At 44.4% G+C, this 18,880-nt stretch overlaps 2 protein-coding genes across 3 annotated transcripts in view; both read right to left on the bottom strand.

Annotated features, from left to right (window-relative positions):
- The window catches only part of KANSL1L (KAT8 regulatory NSL complex subunit 1 like), a 57,940-nt gene extending 57,489 nt beyond the window's left edge, over positions 1-451 (bottom strand). Inside the window, exon 1 of one of the 2 annotated variants that reach the window (XM_042822705.1) lies at positions 408-451. The gene's annotated coding sequence lies outside the window, so the exon portion shown is untranslated. The remainder of the gene's footprint in view (positions 1-407) is intronic. The other variant, XM_042822703.1, reaches the window with a different exon arrangement.
- A 450-nt stretch (positions 452-901) lies between these two features.
- Positions 902-14,319, bottom strand: ACADL (acyl-CoA dehydrogenase long chain). Its single transcript, XM_042822708.1, has 11 exons — positions 14,233-14,319; positions 13,310-13,471; positions 11,610-11,747; positions 11,031-11,195; positions 10,010-10,076; positions 8,837-9,001; positions 8,103-8,204; positions 6,776-6,889; positions 4,507-4,634; positions 2,053-2,139; positions 902-1,497 (listed from the first exon to the last, which is right to left on the bottom strand). Exons 1-11 carry the CDS (start codon positions 14,304-14,306, stop codon positions 1,404-1,406), a joined length of 1,296 nt encoding a protein of 431 aa, XP_042678642.1. The 5' UTR covers positions 14,307-14,319; the 3' UTR covers positions 902-1,403.
- Between the last annotated feature and the right edge of the window lie 4,561 nt (positions 14,320-18,880).

Raw genomic sequence — 18,880 nt, 5'->3', positions numbered from 1 at the left:
CACTGAGGATCGCCTCCTTCGCTCCTCGCCGCTGACGACGAGCCAGAGTCTCGGCCACCGCCCGAGGCGGCTGAAAACTCCCGCTCCGGGCCGCGCGGGAGGCGGAGCGATGCGGGCACCGCCCCCGAGGCGCCGGGCCGAGGGCTGAGGGCGGCGACGCTGCCCCTCCCGCGCGGCCCCGCCCCCCGCGCCCACGGACCGTTACCCCCCCGCGCCGCCCCGCCCCCACACGCTCTCCTCCTCACGCATGCGCGCCCGCGCCCGCCGGCGCCACCGCCGCGGGAACTAACCGCCGCCCGGCCGCGGCTTCCCCCCCCCCCCCGCGCCTCGGCGCCGCGTTCCCCGCCGCCGGCCGCCCCCCCCTCGCCCCGTCCCGTCCCCTGTCCCCCGCCGCGCCCCGCGCTTGCCTCCGCCCGGCGGCTTCTCCGCAGCGGCGCCGCCGCCCCCAACCCCGCGCGGCGCGGCGCCCGGCGCGGCTCCCACTGCCGCGGTTGAACAGTCCGCGCCCAGCTAAAGCGCGGCGCGTCCCCGGGGCGGGGTCTGCCCGCCGCCGAGGGGCGGGACGCGGCCAATCTGCCGCTCCCGGGGGCGGGGCCGGGCCGACCGCCATTGGCGGGGATGCGGGGACGACCCGCCCGCCGTGCGCGCCCTCGTGCCGGCCGAGCCGCGCCGTGCTGACGGGGACGCGCCGCGCCCCGCCGAGAGGTCGCCGACGGAAAACTGAGGGAAGAAAGCTTCCGCCCGGCACTTTCGGTCACCGAGCGGCTCTAAGCCGGGCCCCGCGCAGCCCCCGCCTGGAAAAACACCTCGGTCAGTCCTCGACGGGAAGCGCAGCGCCCAGGCGCCTCCACGGAGCCGTCCCGCGCCTCCCCGGCACCGAGGTGTGAAGTGACACAGCCGAGCACACAGAAATCCTTTATTACATTTGTCCAAAACGCCAATTGCAGTAAGGCACAGACGTGAAGCACATATCGCCCTCCCCACAGCAGTGACAGCAGTCAGCAGCCGTGTATGGACAGTGACAAGGTCCCGGCCTCCCCCCTCACACTGGCTTCTGCTCCCACTTATCCATCACAAAGTGGTTTCTGTGGGAGGCAAGATTTAATCCCAAACAGCAAAGGGTACAGTCAACGTAAGAGCATTTGGTTACCCGTAACACTCCTTTCACTAACAGGTCATGGGAATAGTCATCCAAATAGAGTTAATGAACTTTCCATTTAAACATTAGAAATCCTCCTTAGGAGCACCCTCGTTGCTAACAATTCACTTAAGCAGGCTTCTCTCCCTTGAAAGAGTATGATATACTACATCCGTCTCCTTTACTTACATTCTGATGTCTGATTTTATGTCCTGTATTACTATAAAAGTGCTCGGGAAGGTTCTCCGGACAGCCAGCACCTGCCCTAGTTGTCACTGACAATTTCTCTGGCGATCAGCTCCTTCATAATCTCATTGGTGCCACCATAGATGGGCTGAACACGGGCATCCACAAAAGCTCTGAGGGGAAGAAAAAGGAAAGATTCAATGAAGGATTCCTCAGCGTATGTGTACCACCAAAACAACGGGTGCTCGTTTTCTTCACACCAGCCATAAACACTTATTTTAAAGCAACCTTTCATGCTCTTTAAATACGGATAAATTTAGAACAGAACTAAACCTATCAGTTGAAAAAATGAACTCCAAAGATCTGCTTATGACAACTGCCCGGCAATCCTGTTCTGTTTTTGTGACTTCTATTTATTTTAAAAAAGGATTCGTTTTGGTAGATAAGAAGCTCTACCTCTGTTATTGTGGCAACTAAATACAGTAAAAGAAAAAATTAAGTCGTCTTAGACTGGAAATAGATGATCTCTGAGGTCGCTTCCAACTCCAGCCATTCTATATACCACGAACAATTAAAGACATCTGTACAGATGATTGCCTTTCAATAAACACGACGAGAAAAGGAACAATCAGTACTAACACAAAACAACTGACAAGCCGATGTAAGAAGGGCTGCATTTTATTTGGCTAGCAATCCTTCACCAGTCAGGTCTGAAACAGTGCACTTACTTTGCAATCGGATACTCCCACATGTACCCCGAGCCGCCGTGCAGTTGCACACACTGAGTTGCCACGCTGTTTTGGAGATCAGACGCCCTTAAATGGTCAAGAAGAAATTTGTTTTTAGAAGGGTGCATGCTATGAAAAATTAACAGATACAGATAAGCTAGCAAGACTAAAATACACCCTGATGGGTTTTTTTCGCAATCTAAAGCATTGACCATTCAAATACTTCAACTGGGAGAGACTTTTCTTCCTCCACGATGAAAAATATGTTGAATTGAAAAGCATTAAGATTTGTTCTCCATGTGGAAGAGCTTTCAGAGAACGGGAGCTTTCGAAACAGAGAACCCTGCTTACCTTCCTCACTGGCCAAAAAACTTCTTTTGTGAAGCATGTTGGTACATCCTTCTTATCAAACTCTTCTCTTCCGGGCTCTTTGAATACAACCATCATCAGGGAATACTTCATTTTCCTCAAAATATTTTATGGCTTTCAATTCTCAAAAATACTTTAATTCCACTGCAAACTACTCATTTATTCTATGATTAAACTTTTTTTTTTTTTTTTTCTTAAGCATTCAGTTTTATGAATCATCCCTCTAGAAGATGACTGATAAAATGTCATTTGAAGTTGATGTCCTGCATCTCAGCCTCTGGAAAGCTACATACTTGATGTTATTTCAATCAAGAAAAATCAGACAAAAGAACGCACAGGATTTTAACTGCACTGAAAGTTCAAGCAGAAGCGATGTGGGAAAAGAAAAAAAAAAAAGCACAAAAACCCCAACAAAACAGAACCTTCAGAGTGGCAACAGAAGATGATGACCATTTAAGTGAACTGCTTTTCATGAAAGAGCGCAAGAGTCCCTTATTCCATGTTAGGCTCCCTGTTAAATTCATAGTTTAGGGTATCAATGTTAAACATGCAACAGTGAGTTACTTCAACCTCAAACACACTTTTGGAGTTAGCTGTACAATATACTTGGTCATCACAAAGTGAAGAGCACAGATCTTTCACAAGCTATCAGGAGGTAGCCAGTGACACTGCATTCTGAAGTCACCACACCTCTAACTCAAGTCACTGACTGCGCAACAGGTTATAAGCAAAACAAATAGGAAACTGTCTCCTAAAACATTACAGTTCTGCATTCAAGTACCTTCTAAACCATCTAGGTTTAGAAGGGATTCATGGAACAGAGCCACAGGAACACTTTTAGGAACGGGGAAATCCACAACAAACTGTGGTACTAATGTTCGGGTGGGTGGGGGGAGTTTCAAATTCCTTGCTTTGGAAAACCTTTTGAGGAAGTAAGTCTACATCTGAGCTGGCACGCAAGCTGTTTCCTCCTCCTCAGAGCTGAATGCCTCCGCTTACGTACCTGGTACTTCTAGGTGAGTAGTGCCAGAAACAGCATTCAAACAAAATCCTTCCTTTCGTTGTAAAGATTCTCACCGAATTCCCTCAGCATGTTCTACATATTATCTCAGCATTTATTTCTCAAAGTTTAGAATCCGAAAAACCTCTGTCTTCCCTAAGCTATTTCTTAATGTCTGGCACATTTTTTCTACTATCTTTGCAAGCAGAACAAACTCCACAGATTACAAATTCCTGTGACACATCTCTTGGATGCCTTCAGTCATCCAGATTTCCCTGGTTAAGCCCCAGTTAACAGATAACTCCACCAAGTGTGGGGGGAGAAGGGAGGAGGAGTTCTGGCCAATAAAGGAATGAACTGTTTAGTCTCAATTACAGCAATAGCTGTAGCCAACTATTTCTTCCCAAAACGGTTTGTTTCGGTTTGGGTTTTTTTTGGTTATTTACAGGGAAGAAAAAGGGGAGGAATTTAAATCTCTTAGATGTGTTTTATTTTTATAAGCAAACAAAATAAGGAGCCTGAGTAACAGCTCATAACTAATGAAAGGTAACATAGTGATGTCTTAAATGCACAAAAACCCATAGAATCCTGGATTGACAGTTAAGTTCCACATGTATGTTACATCCTGAGAATTAACATGAAATGGAGCCTCACTTCAAAAAGTGGCTGGGCCAAACAGCTATTAAAGCTAAATAATGTTAACTAAAAGGTATTCTAGATCCTTGTGATTAAATACATATATATAATTTTTTAATTATTATAGTAAAAACTGCTTTTTCCAAATACCTATGAAATGCTCACTTGTATTTGAAGCTGATCTGATTATTAATTGAAGCCTATTTTAAAAGCGTGCTACTACTTTGAAACTGATCTTTTAACCAGCACTGGTTTTCAAAACAACTAAGGCCACTGTTGACTGCTCCACTGAAGTTAAAGCTAAAGGCCTCTCTTAGAAACCAACAACGTTGTTATTAATCAGTCAGTAATTTTATCTTTTGTTTAAATCTGAGCAGTTCAATGCTTTTATTACTAGACTCCTGTCAAGATCATATAAGTAACACTTCCAAATTACTTTAACCACATACCAGTACTTTGCCATAGAAGCCGTGGGGGAGTCCAGGCGTTTTTCTGAGTGCAGCTCCAAACAGTTGTCCAAAAAAGCTCGGCCCACACAAATGTTCGTCTTCATTTCTGCCAACTTGTGCTGCACCGTCTTATTTTGGAAGCAGGCAGAGGAAGCAGAGTAAAGAAAGAGCAGAAGTAGAACTGTTTTTAAGCTGTGTTTGAAGTTGAAAGGGAAGCATCTTCTAGAAGCATTTCTGTTTGTATCTTTACATCAAAACACAGTTTGTTTTCCATAGTTAGATCTCTACCAGTCTTAGTAAGGGAAATTATTGCTCTTTAACTTGCCAGACAACTCACAACATGACATCATGGGGAACCCCCCAAACGCCTGAAAACAAATTCCTGGAGAGTGCAGAGTAGGAGGTGCTGGGAGCTCTGCTACTGTCTTTTCTCTCCTGTGGGAGAACGTGCTTCCAGCCGAGTTAGTAACACGTCATTGAGCATTGGCTGCATCTGCTGAGCATTCAGTGCTTCACAGTTTAAGTGATGTGCAAACCATTTTGAGCAAAAACAAAGAAAGTTTTAGACCAACTATCAGAAAGTTTTCTAATGCCGAGTTATGTCATATTGAAAGAGATGTTTTAGATCAGGCACGTCCGACCTGTGGCTCATTGTATCTCTTGTAGGTACCATGAAAAGACAGCAGGCTTTACATTTGGAGCAGCCTACGTATATCTGGTCCAATACAACCCCTTTTCACTCAGTGCGGCCTGGTGGGTGAAGCCCATTATGAAGGGTACCTGAAACCAGGTAAGGCAACATATCACTGCCTGCTGGCAGTTCTGGTAGGAAGGGGATAAAAATCACCTACTGGGAACAGAAATTTTTCCTGATCTCACAGTTCTAAACACCTATAGAAATGGCCTTTTTGCCTTCATTCAAAATTAATGTAATTGATTCTCAACTCTGTATACATTTAGCACAACTAATTAATTTAGGCAAGGCAGGTCTAATTAGAAAGGATTTTTGGTTACATGCGCATTCTAGTGCGACAAGGAAACTGAAAAGGTATGCAGGGATGAAGGTTTTTTTTCCAAAAATACTGTACTTCATCAACATTATTGGCCTCCTGGTGTTTGGGAATGGGTTATCCTAAAGAACAATATTATTTTGGAGGTCTCTGCACAGTGAACTACCACAGTTAGAGAGCATTCCATACCTACATAAATAAACTTAAAATACTCTTTTTGTGCTATAGCTGCTCACTGGACATATTACATTCGCTGTTTCTACATGTTAAGTTCAAAAAGAAATAAAGATCATAGCTCCGGGATACCTAACATTCTAGCTCCTGAAGAGCTCAATTCTGCTGCTACTCAGAACAATTCAAGATTCGATTCTGACAAAGGAACTCTCAAAAGAAAAAAACAAAACATTCCAATTCCAGTTATTTCTGAAGCGTATCAGAATCAAAAATCTAACATCCTGTAATGTACACAGGCAATTCCTATCCTATAAATCAAACATACAGGTGCTTGGTCAGTTTCAGGCCTAAAAGATTATGTGGTTTTCAGGAAAATTGTAATAGCAAATGTTTCTTTCCATGTTACTGTGCTTTATGACAGCAATTAGGTAGAGTAGGCATGCCTCAAAATACAATTTAACCACTACTATCAGGGGAAGTCATATTTACAAAGAACAATCCAACAGTTTTACAATGCAATCACTTGCATACCCATCTACCTGGTAGGTGAGGAATCTCATTACAATACCCATAAAGCTGGACATAAACACCTTTGCAGCTATTCAAGCAGCAAGGTCACTGCTTGGGGACCATCACAGCATCAGACCCATAAAGATCATGCTGTTGCAGTGCATTACAGGGAGATGGATGACATGGCTTCACACACACCACGCTCCTCTGCAGTCTACAGGACCTCAAGTAGATACAGAAATGCAAGCAGTGTAAACATACTGTGATTAGTGACTTCTGATGGTAAAATGCAAGCCTACGAGTGACCAGCACAAAGCCAGTGGTTTCTGCCTGTGTATTTTCCTTCCAAAAGCATTACTTCTGTAGGATTCCTTACCGTTAAAATATAAGCATTATTTGTGGCTTTGGAAAACAATGGGAATGAGGACAAACAGCAGCCACAGGGCAACAGCGAAGCCTCCACAAGCAGTCCTTCACTAAAGTCCAGTGACTTCTTGCTTGACCTTACACATACACAAACTCACATCAATTTCTCTGCTTGCATCTGCTTTACAGGTCTCCCTGTTCAAGCTCACCTGTAAATGTGCAACTGTCTTCCCAAAAGCTTTTCTTTGCCTCACGTAATTCCTTGTTTCCTCAAACATGAATTCACAGCCGGCGAGAGCCATATCAGCAATCAGCAGTCTTTCCTTTAGAAACACAGAATCCAGTAGTCAGTCCTACACTTCTGATCATTAGATGCACATATGCAAATACACAATTGGGAAACAGATGTTCAGTGTTGCTCATTAAGGGAGGGAGGCAGAAGTCGCACCAGAGATCAAACCAGACATACTGCATTACTGAAATTAGTGACTAGGCCAAACGTTTCAGTGTCCAAAGCCCATTTTTAAGGCTTTTCGGTGGAACATCGTCCCAGTAAAAGATACCTGTCAACCACAGGACTCTTACTGACTGAAAGCTTAACATCAAAATCTGTTTCATTAGCAGTCTGCACTGCTCAGTTTAAAAAAAAAAAAAAACCTAAATCCTACATTTAATAATTTCAGTAGGATACTTCTTAAAGAAGAAAACCTACATAAGGACACAGGCTGTTTTTCTTCCCTTTCTTCAACAAAATGTGTTGATAAACAAAGTACAGAACGATTGCTTTTAGCACTGTTAAAATATCTCATGCATCCCATTGAACCTGCTTGCAATTGCATTTGTTTCTTTAAAGCAGCAGCAGATTTCCTTTAATCAGGTTTCTTATTTTTTCACATTTACTCACAGCCTAAAATTAAATAAACATGATCTCTACCAGATGAGGCAGTCAGAGTTTGGACAAAGCACAGTCAGGTTTTGGAAAAGCACAATGCCCCTTTTTCCTCCCAGTTCATTCCAAAGCTTCAGCAAGTCAATCTTTGTTATTTTCACTAGCAAGGTATCTGGGTAACTTATTTATTTACTTTGCTTTATGGATAAGGAAATAATTTCTTACATCTTGAATACGCTTCTACAAGTAGAAAAGCTAAGACAGCAGTGTTTGCTTTTTTCTTTGAAGAGAATGCCAAATGCAGTGTCTTCCAAGCTGAACGTCGTCTGCTAAGAGAAATGGTTCCACAGTAGAAGTATACAAAAAAAAAGCCCTGAGGTATTCTTTAAACTAAGCTCAGGTTCTTCAATAGCTGGGTTGCTGACTTTGAGATAGTGAGAAGTCAACACTGTTACCAATGCCAAAAGAATTTGGGTTTTGAGCACCAGAAACAGCACACTTGAGGTAAAAAGCAGAAGCATCAACTCAGAGCTACCCTGAGGCACGTGTGGCTCTCCGAGATCCACCACCTCCAACATTCTTGCAGTGATAAAAAATTACGTGCCCGTGTTCTTCCCAGAGACAGCAAGCATTCTCACTGCTCTTACCTGAGGGAGCTCTGCCATCAAATAATAGAAGCCTTTGTTCTCTTTCCCAAGCAAGGCGCTTGCTGGCAACCGCACATCTTCAAAAAACAGCTCTGCCGTGTCCTAAGAAGATTTTAAAGGACAGCTGATAGTCTGACATTCTCACCTCTGCATTCCACTTTTTCCCCCCATTTTGTTCATTTTGTCATGTTAAGTCATACAGTCGGTTAGGCTGGGAGGGTCCTTCTGAGGTTGTCCATCCCCCCAAAGATGGACAAAGCACTCAAAGCACCGACAGCAGCTCAAGGTCTTGTCCGGTTTCATTTCCTGATGCTTCCAAACAGGAGGCCCTACAACTGCTCTGAGCCCCTGGTTCCAGCATCGCATCACTTTTATGGTGGTTTTTCTTACTAACCAACTTAAGAGTTTCCTCAGTTTAACTTGTGTCCCTTGCCACCCTTCACCTGTGCTGCTCTATTTCTACAGGTAGCTGAAGACAGAAATACAATCCCATTCTTCCAAGCTTTCTCAGAGTGAAGGAATCCAGCTGCCAGCTTCTCCTTGCACATCATGTACTTCAGACTTCCAAATGGGAACTCAATATACATACTTGGTATGTATAATTTTTATGCTCTAGGGCTTAAGTATTAAGATAACGGAACGGTTTCATCTTTTCTTTATTAGGCTAGTGCCAGGCATTGAGCAATTTAGACTTCCTCAAAGTCTACTACGTATTACAGGTCACATGAACTTACTTGAGCTTTCAGGCCTATTTTTTGCAGCTTGCGTCCTTTGGTGAAGCCTTTTGTTCCATTTTCCACCAGAAAAAGGCTGATTCCATGAGCAGGAGATCGAGCCTCTCGGTTTGTAACCGTAACCACAATCACCACGTCACACATCCAACCATTAGTGATGAAAGTCTGTAAAACAAACCAACAAAAACCAACACAGCTTGGAATACTGCAACAAGCGAGGTGGATAGAAATTAGAAGAGATCATCAAGCAGTACAAAGAAAACCATCAGCGTGTGGATGCTCTCACAGGTAAACTGAAAGGCAAGGTTTAAGTGTCCAGAAGCATTTTAGTAATTCAGGAAGTCTAAAGTGCTGTCTAAGAGGAAATTACATAATTTGAGAGGCATTGTGTGGTGACAATTGTGAAGTGAAAGATTGCACAGACCTTTTTTCTTTCGTCTGCCCCCTGCTAAAGAAGGAAGGAGTTACCAAGTTTAGACATCAAATGAAAAAAGGTTCTCTTGTGTAATAAACTAGCAAAGTATAAAATGCAAAACCACTGATGGCCTCTACTAACAACTGCTTAAGAGAGTTCTGCAGAATGATACATCCACTTGTCAAAATGACTCATCCTACCACCACCAAAAGAAATAAGCAATGTCTCCTGCTTGACTTCAACCACACATAATGAGCAAATATATTCACAGACATCTGTATGCACAAATTTACTCGTACACACTAACTGCAATAGCTTGAAAGCATACACACAGCATCTAATGCCATTCTCCTAATACAAACTTCTGAACAGATTCCACAGCCTGCACTGCAGCACCTTTTCTCAGGCCACAGGAAGTTTAACATTGGTAGCATGCATACTTCAGTGTTCAACCTCAGCAATAAGAAACAACACAGGTTCTGCTTATACAATATAGGACTTCTTCCAGTGCAAGTAAAAAGAAAGTCTTCAGGTAAGATTATTTAAGTACTACAAAAAGAACCTGGTTCCCATGAATAGCCAAAACCAGAAGTAGAGTAAGTCTGTATAAAAAAATAATAATAATAACTGGCAAAACAAGAAGAAAAAAAAAAGAGAGATAGGAAGGACAAGTGGGAGACACTGTTCTGGTATGTATCCCTCCCTGAGTGCCTCCGGCTCCGAAAGGCTATGAGTGACGTACACGTCTGTTTGCTTACCTTACTCCCATTAAGAATCCAGTCACTTCCATCTTTTTTTGCATAAGTCCGTACTCCTTGCAAGTCACTAGAATGGAATTCAAAAGACCCTTCAAGGAACTGTTCCAGACGCTGTAATTTGTATCTTGAGCGCTACCCAACAGAAAGTAGACTTCACACCATGGAGACATGCAGTCAGTGAAAACGCACAGGAGGATAACAGTATACAGTAAAATGGTTTTCAGTAACACAGAAACCAAAAGCCTGCTGCAGAAAGAAATGATAAACGTGTGCAATCATACGCGAGCATGAGGTCCCCCTTGAACGGATCTGCCTGTGGGAGGGTGGTGTGATGAAGCACTGATAGCACAAGTCAGCATCCCCTTAGGCTGATATGCTTTAGAAGGCAAACGTCAGACAAAACATTTTCTGAACATGCTCAGTCTTAATGAGGAGGCTCTGCAAAAATACATGGCCAACATCCACTCTCTGGAAGCACGACACCAAAAGGTTTTGCTCTTCACCTGTTCCTCTCTGTTGTGGAAACTGGCCAGATCACCTGTGTCTACTCAAAATATGTGCTGTCTGTCCTTCAACAATGACAGTAAAGGAGCAACATTTATCTTTGAAAGGAGTCAGAGGGGAAAACAACAACAAAAAAACCCAGCATTTTGTTCCACAACAAAAATTAATATTAAAGAAGTAAAGCCATCTTTACCAACGTAACTTTCTCCTCATTACATTTCATATTAAAGGTACATTCACAGGATGAGCAGGTTATCAACCATAAACTCAGTCTATAAAAGGAAATACAAAGCATATTTGCCCATTGTGAGACAATAAAGAAACAGATTTTGAGCAAATATCTTGAATTGGCAAAGCTGTAACAGAGCGATCTGCAAGTCTGAGGCCCTCCCCAGTCTAGGATATTGACTAGTTATTAGGATGCCCACGTAACCAGGATGCTCATGAATTTCTTTCACTGAGAAATCAGTAGACAGCAAATAAGATTGTGACCATCTGTCTTTATTTTTTAGCTTACCTGCCAGCCCCGGGCTCTGTCATGGCAATAGCACCAATGCACTTGCCTGCAGCCATCTGAGGAATAAAGCGTTTGATCTGTTCTTCAGTGCCGTAATTTGCAATGTAGGGCATGACTATATCGGAATGAAGACTAAATCCTGGGCCAGTACAGTTGACGTACATCCTGAGGAGTGGGAAAAAGCAAATCAGCTCAGGCAGAAACACTACAGAAATTTCAACATTGAACTTTCACGCCTTTGCAATGCAGATCCAACGCTGGAAGCAAGCCCTACAGCACAGATGTCTCGGACATAAGGTGAACTTGTAGCACTTGCACTGTTATTTACAGAATGTATTTTCACAGCCAAATTACTGTGTAACCTACCAGACTAATCAAAATGCTTCCCTCAACTACAGTAGAGCATGATGACATTTTTTACTTAATCACCTGAGAGGCATAAAGCTGAAGATTTACACGTTTTAACTAGTGATGCCAATTTCTGTAAGCAATGAAGAAATCTTAAGAAAAACAAAACAAACAAAAAAACACTCTATTGATAACTTGAATTAAACTCTTCCTGAAGTGCCTAGTACTTACTGCTCCTCCCAGAGCACGGCTGAGGAGAGAATATCCGCTCCAATGCCTCCATGTTTCTCTGCAATAGCAACACCCAGCAAACCTTGCTGTCCAGCTTTTTCCCAGAGCTCTCTGCTCACCTGGCCATCCTTCTCCCATCTGCAAACAGCATAAGAACAGAGATATCCATTAAATTCTCCACGTGCTACCTCTCATTTTTCATGGCTGCTGCTTCATGCTAGAGGGCCCACAGCAAGTTTTCAGTGTCTGGTAGAGAGGCTTTCAGACTCAGCAGCACACAACACAGCATACAGGGCGCTGAGACAGCTACGTTTGCCAGCTAAGAATTGATGGCTTAATAACAGGTTTTCCGTTCTTCACAAATGCCACTGGCATTACACAGATACCAACTATATAACACATCCGAACCCTGGCTTCCAACACGTAAACCTGATGACTCCTTATGACCTGTTATGAAAGGCTGTGCTGCGTCTTGGTCTGAGCACCAGAGCAGGATCTAGGAGGTTTAGCCACAACCATCTGGATCATCACAAGTAGATCCTCACCTTCCCGACATTCCATTTTCCCATGAAATGGGTATAAAGTATCAATTTCTGAAAGGTTTTGATTCTTACCAATGAGAAATGCTTTTCAAGAAAAAAAGCACCGATACATTAGTAACCTTGATATCAAGTACAAAAACATACAAAATAATATATATTTAAAAAAAAAAATCAGTCCTTTTTCACTTAGTACTGTACCTTGGTAAACTACTGCTGAAGTAAGGCGGTTTTAAGTTTGTGAATAGACAGCTAAGGCTTGTCTGCCGATAGTTTGCAAACTGTAAGAATCACTTGTTCCCTAACAAACAGTACCCTGAGTTCACCAACACACCAGAAAGTCGAGTGGCCATTAATGGCCATTTTTTAATGATATGATTGACAAATTGGGTCAGAAAGACTCCTCAGATGCACTGGTTTGCAGCAGAGCTATACCACAGCGCTTTATCCACAGCTAATAATGCTTCTTGTCACACTCGCATTAAGTTTACTCCCAGAGTTTCTGCTCCTGCACTGGAAATCTTTACCAGTGTTGTCTAAAGACCACCTTTGGGGGGGGTTTTGCCCCCTACTTTCAGGGTCACTGCTGTCTCGATCACAAAAACATTTTCCTCATGTTCATCCATGTTTACTGATGCCACAAGCTGGCCCAGCCAACTGGTACACTATGCCTGAAGCCTATTTGTTTATTTGAAAGCTGTGAGAACAGAATGGTTCATAGGTCTCTGCAGCGAAGCAAGAACCCAAGTCCAGCTTGTCTCAGTCACCTGAAGAAACAGTTCTGTCAGCAAACAGGATCATAATTAACCTGGAGCAGACACAACACCTGATCACAAAGCTATACCAGAAGTCTTCCTAAAAAAAAGACAAAGGAAAATATACCCCCTCCACTTCAATGGGAGTGTGCACAAGCAGGGAAACACTGGCTGCAACTCTGTGAACTGCAGATCTGCTCACAAGCCTGCAACAAAGGCGCCAGCTCAGAGCGATCTGTGAATTTTGCTGAATTTTATAGGCAGATCTGTTTCAATCGAGTCCTGTTAATGAAAACAAATGCCTTGTTTATCATGTCATAGTCAATAATACCTGAAAATGCTTATTTTGGGGGGGGCGGAAAAAGCAAATTATCTCGAAAACCAGAACGTTTAAAAGGCATCTCACTCTGTATGAAAAGGCAGCACTTCTTCCTGAAAGAACTTCCTGGCACTCTCCCTGAAGATATCGTGGTCCGACGAGAAGATCCTCCGGGTGCCGATGTCAGTCAGACGCTTAGCAGAAGAAGGCTCCAGGCGCTTCGTGCCATGCTGCTCGGTTGGAGCAGGGCTGAGAAAGAGAAGCAAACATCTGCTTGGACGCAGGCACAGCCTATTTCACAGCCCTTTGAAAAGGAAGGAAACACCTGCCTAGCAAACGTGGATTATTTATAAAGCTACTTTCGGCTCTACTGAGCTACATCTAAGGCTGCCGTTGTTCCAGCAGGGCGCAGGGCCCGCTGGGCACGCAGCAGAAGGCCGCTGCTCTCCCAGCACCCCACGCTGGCACTGTCCAAGGGTGGCACAAGGGCACCGGGGCCCTACAACCCCTTGGTGCAGCAGAGCGGACAAGGACAGACCCCGCTGTCACCTGCTGTCAGCACGGGACTCCACTCCCTGTGTATGGCCAGGAAGTGGGGCAAAGGGCAGCCCGCAGTCTGCAAGGCAATGGCTGAACCTCCGAGCCCAGCGTGCCGGGGGGGGACCCGAGCAAGCAAGGGTGCAGATGTATGCAGATGTATGCACACATACATGTGTGTGATCATGCGTTTCTATTCAGGCCTGCAGCCTTCCTGTCACACAAACATATATATGCATATACATGCATATATTTATGCACACACACACAGCACTTCCGCACACCCACACAGATACATAGGAAATACACCCCTGTCTATATGTACCCCGCAATCAGCCCCACCGACACACCCACGTCAAGCCAAACGCGCAGCCAGTAGCCCGCAGCCCCTCAGCGCCGCCCCGCAGCCCCGCAGCCCCGCAGCCCCCAGCGCCGCCCCGCTCCCCTCGCGCCTCCGTCGCGCGCCCGCCGACCTGGGCTGGGAGGAGAAAGCCCTCCGGCCGGCGGTCCGCAGGAGCCCACGCAGGCGAAGCAGGCGCGCCGCCATCTTGCGTCGGGGTGTGGCGGGGGGGCAGTGCGGGGACGGAGAGCGGCGCGGGCTGCGCGGGTTGATCCCCTGCGCGGGGATGGCGCCGGGGCGCTGCGCCGGCCCTCGCTGTGTTGTAAAAAAAAGAAGAGTTTCTGTTTCCCGGAGTGAGGCACGCAATCCCCACCGGTATGATTAAGTTCTGAATTCCTCCTAATCCATCCTGTTTACAACGGGATTATGATCAAAGTATTTGCATTTTTCCTTGAACGCGGTTTGGAAATCGCGTGGAAAGCAATTCTTTCGGCTCGCCGCAGGGCGAGCGCGGCTGAAGCCCTGCCGAAAAAGCAAATGGCGTCAAGTAATGGTCATCACGATGCGGTTGTTACTACAATTCAGGTGTTTCTGTAGTCCGAACCTGTAGTAAAGTTAACAAGAATTCCTCCTGTTTGGGTCAGAAATGCTGCACCTCCACCGTACGCCGGCAGATGGCAGCAGAGGCATGGCTATGTTGGTGGGCCTGCCTACACGGGGACATCCGTGCCTGCCTGATGCCAGCCAGGTGTGACGCAGGTTGTCCCAGGCTTTGAGGTCAGGAAATGCCTCGGTGGCAGTTTGATATTTTTCACAGCGTGTTTTTCTAGTGGGGAAAAAGGGCGGTTGTAAAAAAAACCGGGATGTTAAGAACAATGTGTTGCTGTTGCTTTTGCAGAGAACAGGGCAGAAATAGGTATCAGAGCAGAGAAGAAAGTGAAGACACACTGCTGGCATTCTAGATGCTGTTCCGGTTTGGGATAGTGCTTTTCTTACCACGGCCTTTAGACTTTGTGGAGAAACAGCACACTGCATTAAGTGACAGCTCAGTCTGGTCCTGCCTCTCCATTCATCATGTGGGCATGGTCACAGGGTGAGTCTGACTTTGATTTCCATTTCTCAGTGTTAATGCCTTCTCTTTTATATGGCTGTCTGCCATACCAGTAAATGGCACGTCTGTCCTTCCTGACCTCTTGTACAAACAACCTTCAATACTGGTGAGGGATACAGGTTGCCATACTTGCGTTGTCACAAATTGTCTTCGACTTGCAGCTCTCCTGCTCTCATGTTATGTGGTTAGCTCAGACTTCCTCTGAGACTGCAAACCACTGGAGTAATCTAGCAAATCCCCCCCCAGTGATGCCCAGTGCTAATATCACCACCTCACCATGTTGCCAGCATGACATAAAGGCACCAACTCAGTGGTCTCTAACACAGTGCATTACTGTCCTTACCTGAGGATGTGTACTGTGACATTTGGGTTTTGTTACAAATTGATTTGGCTAACCATCCCATTTTGGATCACTATTTATGTTCTTTTTCATGATTTCCAATGTTCATAAGTCATTGCTCTAGCTGGATGGGGCCAATGTAATTAAAGCATTATCTTCCCGAAAAATTGCACGTGGCCTTGAAAAATGCAAGTGAATAAATGAGAAAGCGGTGGGTTACCTGGAGAAAAAGTGTTCAAGTAAAGCTCTGTGGGTAAGGCAAGTTGAAATGAAATTTCTTCTGATTTTGGTCAAAATGTCCCTATTGTTCATCTTCTCCAAATACAAAGACTGTACAAGTATATTGAAGTCAGAACAGCCCTGTGAAAGGAATTCTTTTCTCAGAGGTATTCTTTGCTGTCTTTCTACTGCAAGAAAAAAAAATGATGAAGGTATTGAGCAAAAGGATCTCATTACATGCTTTTCTTTATTTTTTCCTGTTACATAAGTAATCTACAACTTTTGTCTGTGTTCCTGAGCTAAGACATTATTAGTCCTGCAGCAGGACTTTTGTGCAAGGGTGTTCTTCTCCAGGACTAAATATGTTGGACTTGGTTTCAATAGCGGGGCAAGTAACTCCTTTTGAAAGAACTATGGTTCTCTGTATTCTTCTGTCTTGCTGTACTTGATGGTACTACTGTCTGTAAAGCCAAGCTGCAGGATCTGACCGGAAGTTTTGAACGTGCAGCAAAAGACACTATTGACCTCCTATCACAAAGCTCTTCATTCCCTTCTGAGACTTTCAGTCTCTTGCAAATAAAGTGTCAAATTATTCATGTCTGATATGAATGCCCTTGAGGTTTGGTTTCTGACTAGGTTATTTAAAACTCATGTGCTGTCTTCTTTTCAAGAAGAGTCCAGGTGCCAGTTAAGCATGTCTGCCCATCAGGGGCATGTATGGTCTTCATCCAACTTTTCTGTGTTGGCATTAGAGTGCTGGGCAAGCTTGAATAAGATGCAAACTCTCAGCTTACTTCTGCCTATACGTGACTGTCCTTAGTGTGCTTTTGCCTGGGGTCAACACCGTGTTAGTCATGTGCATGCAAGATGATGTGGCAGGGAGAGAGAAGCTGTGGTTGATGAGTGGGCCTTCCCTACCAGTAAATCCAGCTCCTTCAGCATGTGTCTTGGAGCACTTGAGAGACACCACACCCCTCCAAGACCTTTATGTCAAGTCCAGTGATTGCTGGGTGTCAACAGGAAGAGGGAGCAGAGAATCTCATGAGCAGAGATCGTGACTCAGCCTGGGGATTATGTCTTAACAGGGGACACAATTATTTTTTTCTTCAGATCTTTTTGGATGTGAAACTTCAAACCATCATGTTCATCAAGGAATTGCCAATCTAGGATTGCTCTGTAGCCGAGTCGTCTTATGCATACCTGTGCCAGCATGTCTTCTCTTACTTGGATATCTGGCATACTGATATACAGTGTTTCCTCCACAGATTTTCAGCTGAAATCCAGCTTAACTCAGTCATTAACCAAAAATGTTCCTAACAGATCAGCATTAGTGGAGTGAAATGCGCTTGAGTTGATTTGTGCTGGTTGTTAGACATAGAGACCAGTAGCTGTTGGTCAGCTATGGCTGTACCTATTAGTCCAGGCAAATAAAAAATTAAGCTTTCTTACACCAGTGTAGCAAAGTGCAGGGTGAGAACTGGTCCTTCCATAATGGACTAGTGCAGAAAAGGGGCATTGGAAGGTCCCATGGTCTGTGCAGATCAAGGTAACAGGTATAACATGCACTGGCAAACAAAGGATTCCTTAAATAGATGCTTCACAGCTTTCAAGAACCTGAATTAGCTGAGCACCACTCTCACACAGATGTAGGTGTTAAGAGGTTGTAGTAGTAAAAGGGTATATTAGGATGGTTGCATTACCATCCTAGCTGGTAGGAAGTAGGGTTATCTTAAGAGTTATAAGGCTGTAGCTAGAGTTCATATAGATATTGATCTCCCTTTATTTGGCTTCTCACAAAGCCTTTGTGAACTTGAGAAAGAAGTAGGTAAATTCTGCCTTTTTATAATTGTATTCTTGTTATGTGTGATGTAGCCTATATCGGTTCACCTCATTGCTATTTTTTTGTTCTGTCAGAAATGTGCAAAGGATGCAGTAGCAAATTAGCCCTCATTCAGTAGATCAGTGATGTTCCTTAATGATGAAAGAATAGACCAGAGGAAACCTTCTAAGTTAAATAGCTGTAATAGACTTTATTGATCTGATCTAGCTGTAATGTCCCTGTTTGTTGGAGGAGAGTTGGACTGGGTGACTTTTAAACGTCCTTTTCAACTCAAACAATTCTATGATGCTATCTACTGTTGTTTAAAAGCGAACTTTGCTTTTTCAGATAGGTATAAACATTATAGACAATAAACTTTGAACTGAAAGCACTTCTTAAATTAATGAGGCAGTTAATAAGCACCATCACTTACGTGGAGGAGATCAACTTGAAAAATTGTAGTGTTTGGCGTAGCACAGAGTGAAAAATGGATCCTTCTTTGTACACAAAGAGCCAGAGAAAATGCATTCCCGAGCAAGCAACCCAAAGAGCTGATATTTGGGAAGATAAGAAAAATATTTTGTTTTTGTTGCTTGGTTGAGCTGAGGAAGCGTAACAGCTGAAGAATGGAGCCTAAAATGCCTATCCCTGACTATCCTTGGGGTACAAGTTATATGGGTTGTGTTAAGGTGTAGTGGCAATGCTAAGTCACCGCCTGAAGCAGTGATTGAGCACCTGGTGGGAAGGCAGGGCCAAACCAGGGCAGCTCAGGTGCAGGCAATCTGAGTGACCGGAAGGGCTGGAGCCAGGATCCACCCCTTCCCAGACCTCATTTAAGGGCTGGCAGTGCAGGCAGGGGGTTCTTGCTGGATATCCGGAGATCCCTGTGCACGTGAGGCCTCTCAAAGGTAAGCTGTTCCTTTGTTTCTGCTCCTCTGGCTGTTGTATTTGAGCAAGTCCTTGCTTGTTGTAGCCTAGGATTTTGTTACTCTGCTGTGGTTGCTTTGCTTTCCATCGTGTTACAGCATTGCATAACATGTATGCAGTTTTTTGAGTGATGCGGTTTAGGATACATATATCCTTTGTAACTAGAGTGAAGGAAGCAATTCCTTTCACCTGGAAAGAGGGACAACTTATTTTTGTTGGGGCTTTTAGCAGTTAGTAGAATGTGTGTCTGCCCAAGTTCTGGTTTAAAAAAAAAAAAAAAAAGTTTGTTTAGTGTGGGAAGAGCTTCTCCTCAAAGAAAGAAAAGACCTGTTATGAATCTCGAGTACTAAGTCTGGAAAGCACTT

The sequence above is a fragment of the Centrocercus urophasianus genome, unplaced genomic scaffold (assembly GCF_019232065.1).
Source record: "Centrocercus urophasianus isolate 14NV4802_14NV808 unplaced genomic scaffold, USGS_Curo_1.0 seq_20, whole genome shotgun sequence".
Lineage (NCBI taxonomy): Eukaryota > Metazoa > Chordata > Aves > Galliformes > Phasianidae > Centrocercus > Centrocercus urophasianus.
The sequence above is the reverse complement of the archived record's forward strand: the minus strand, read 5'-3'. Positions and strand labels throughout refer to the sequence as shown.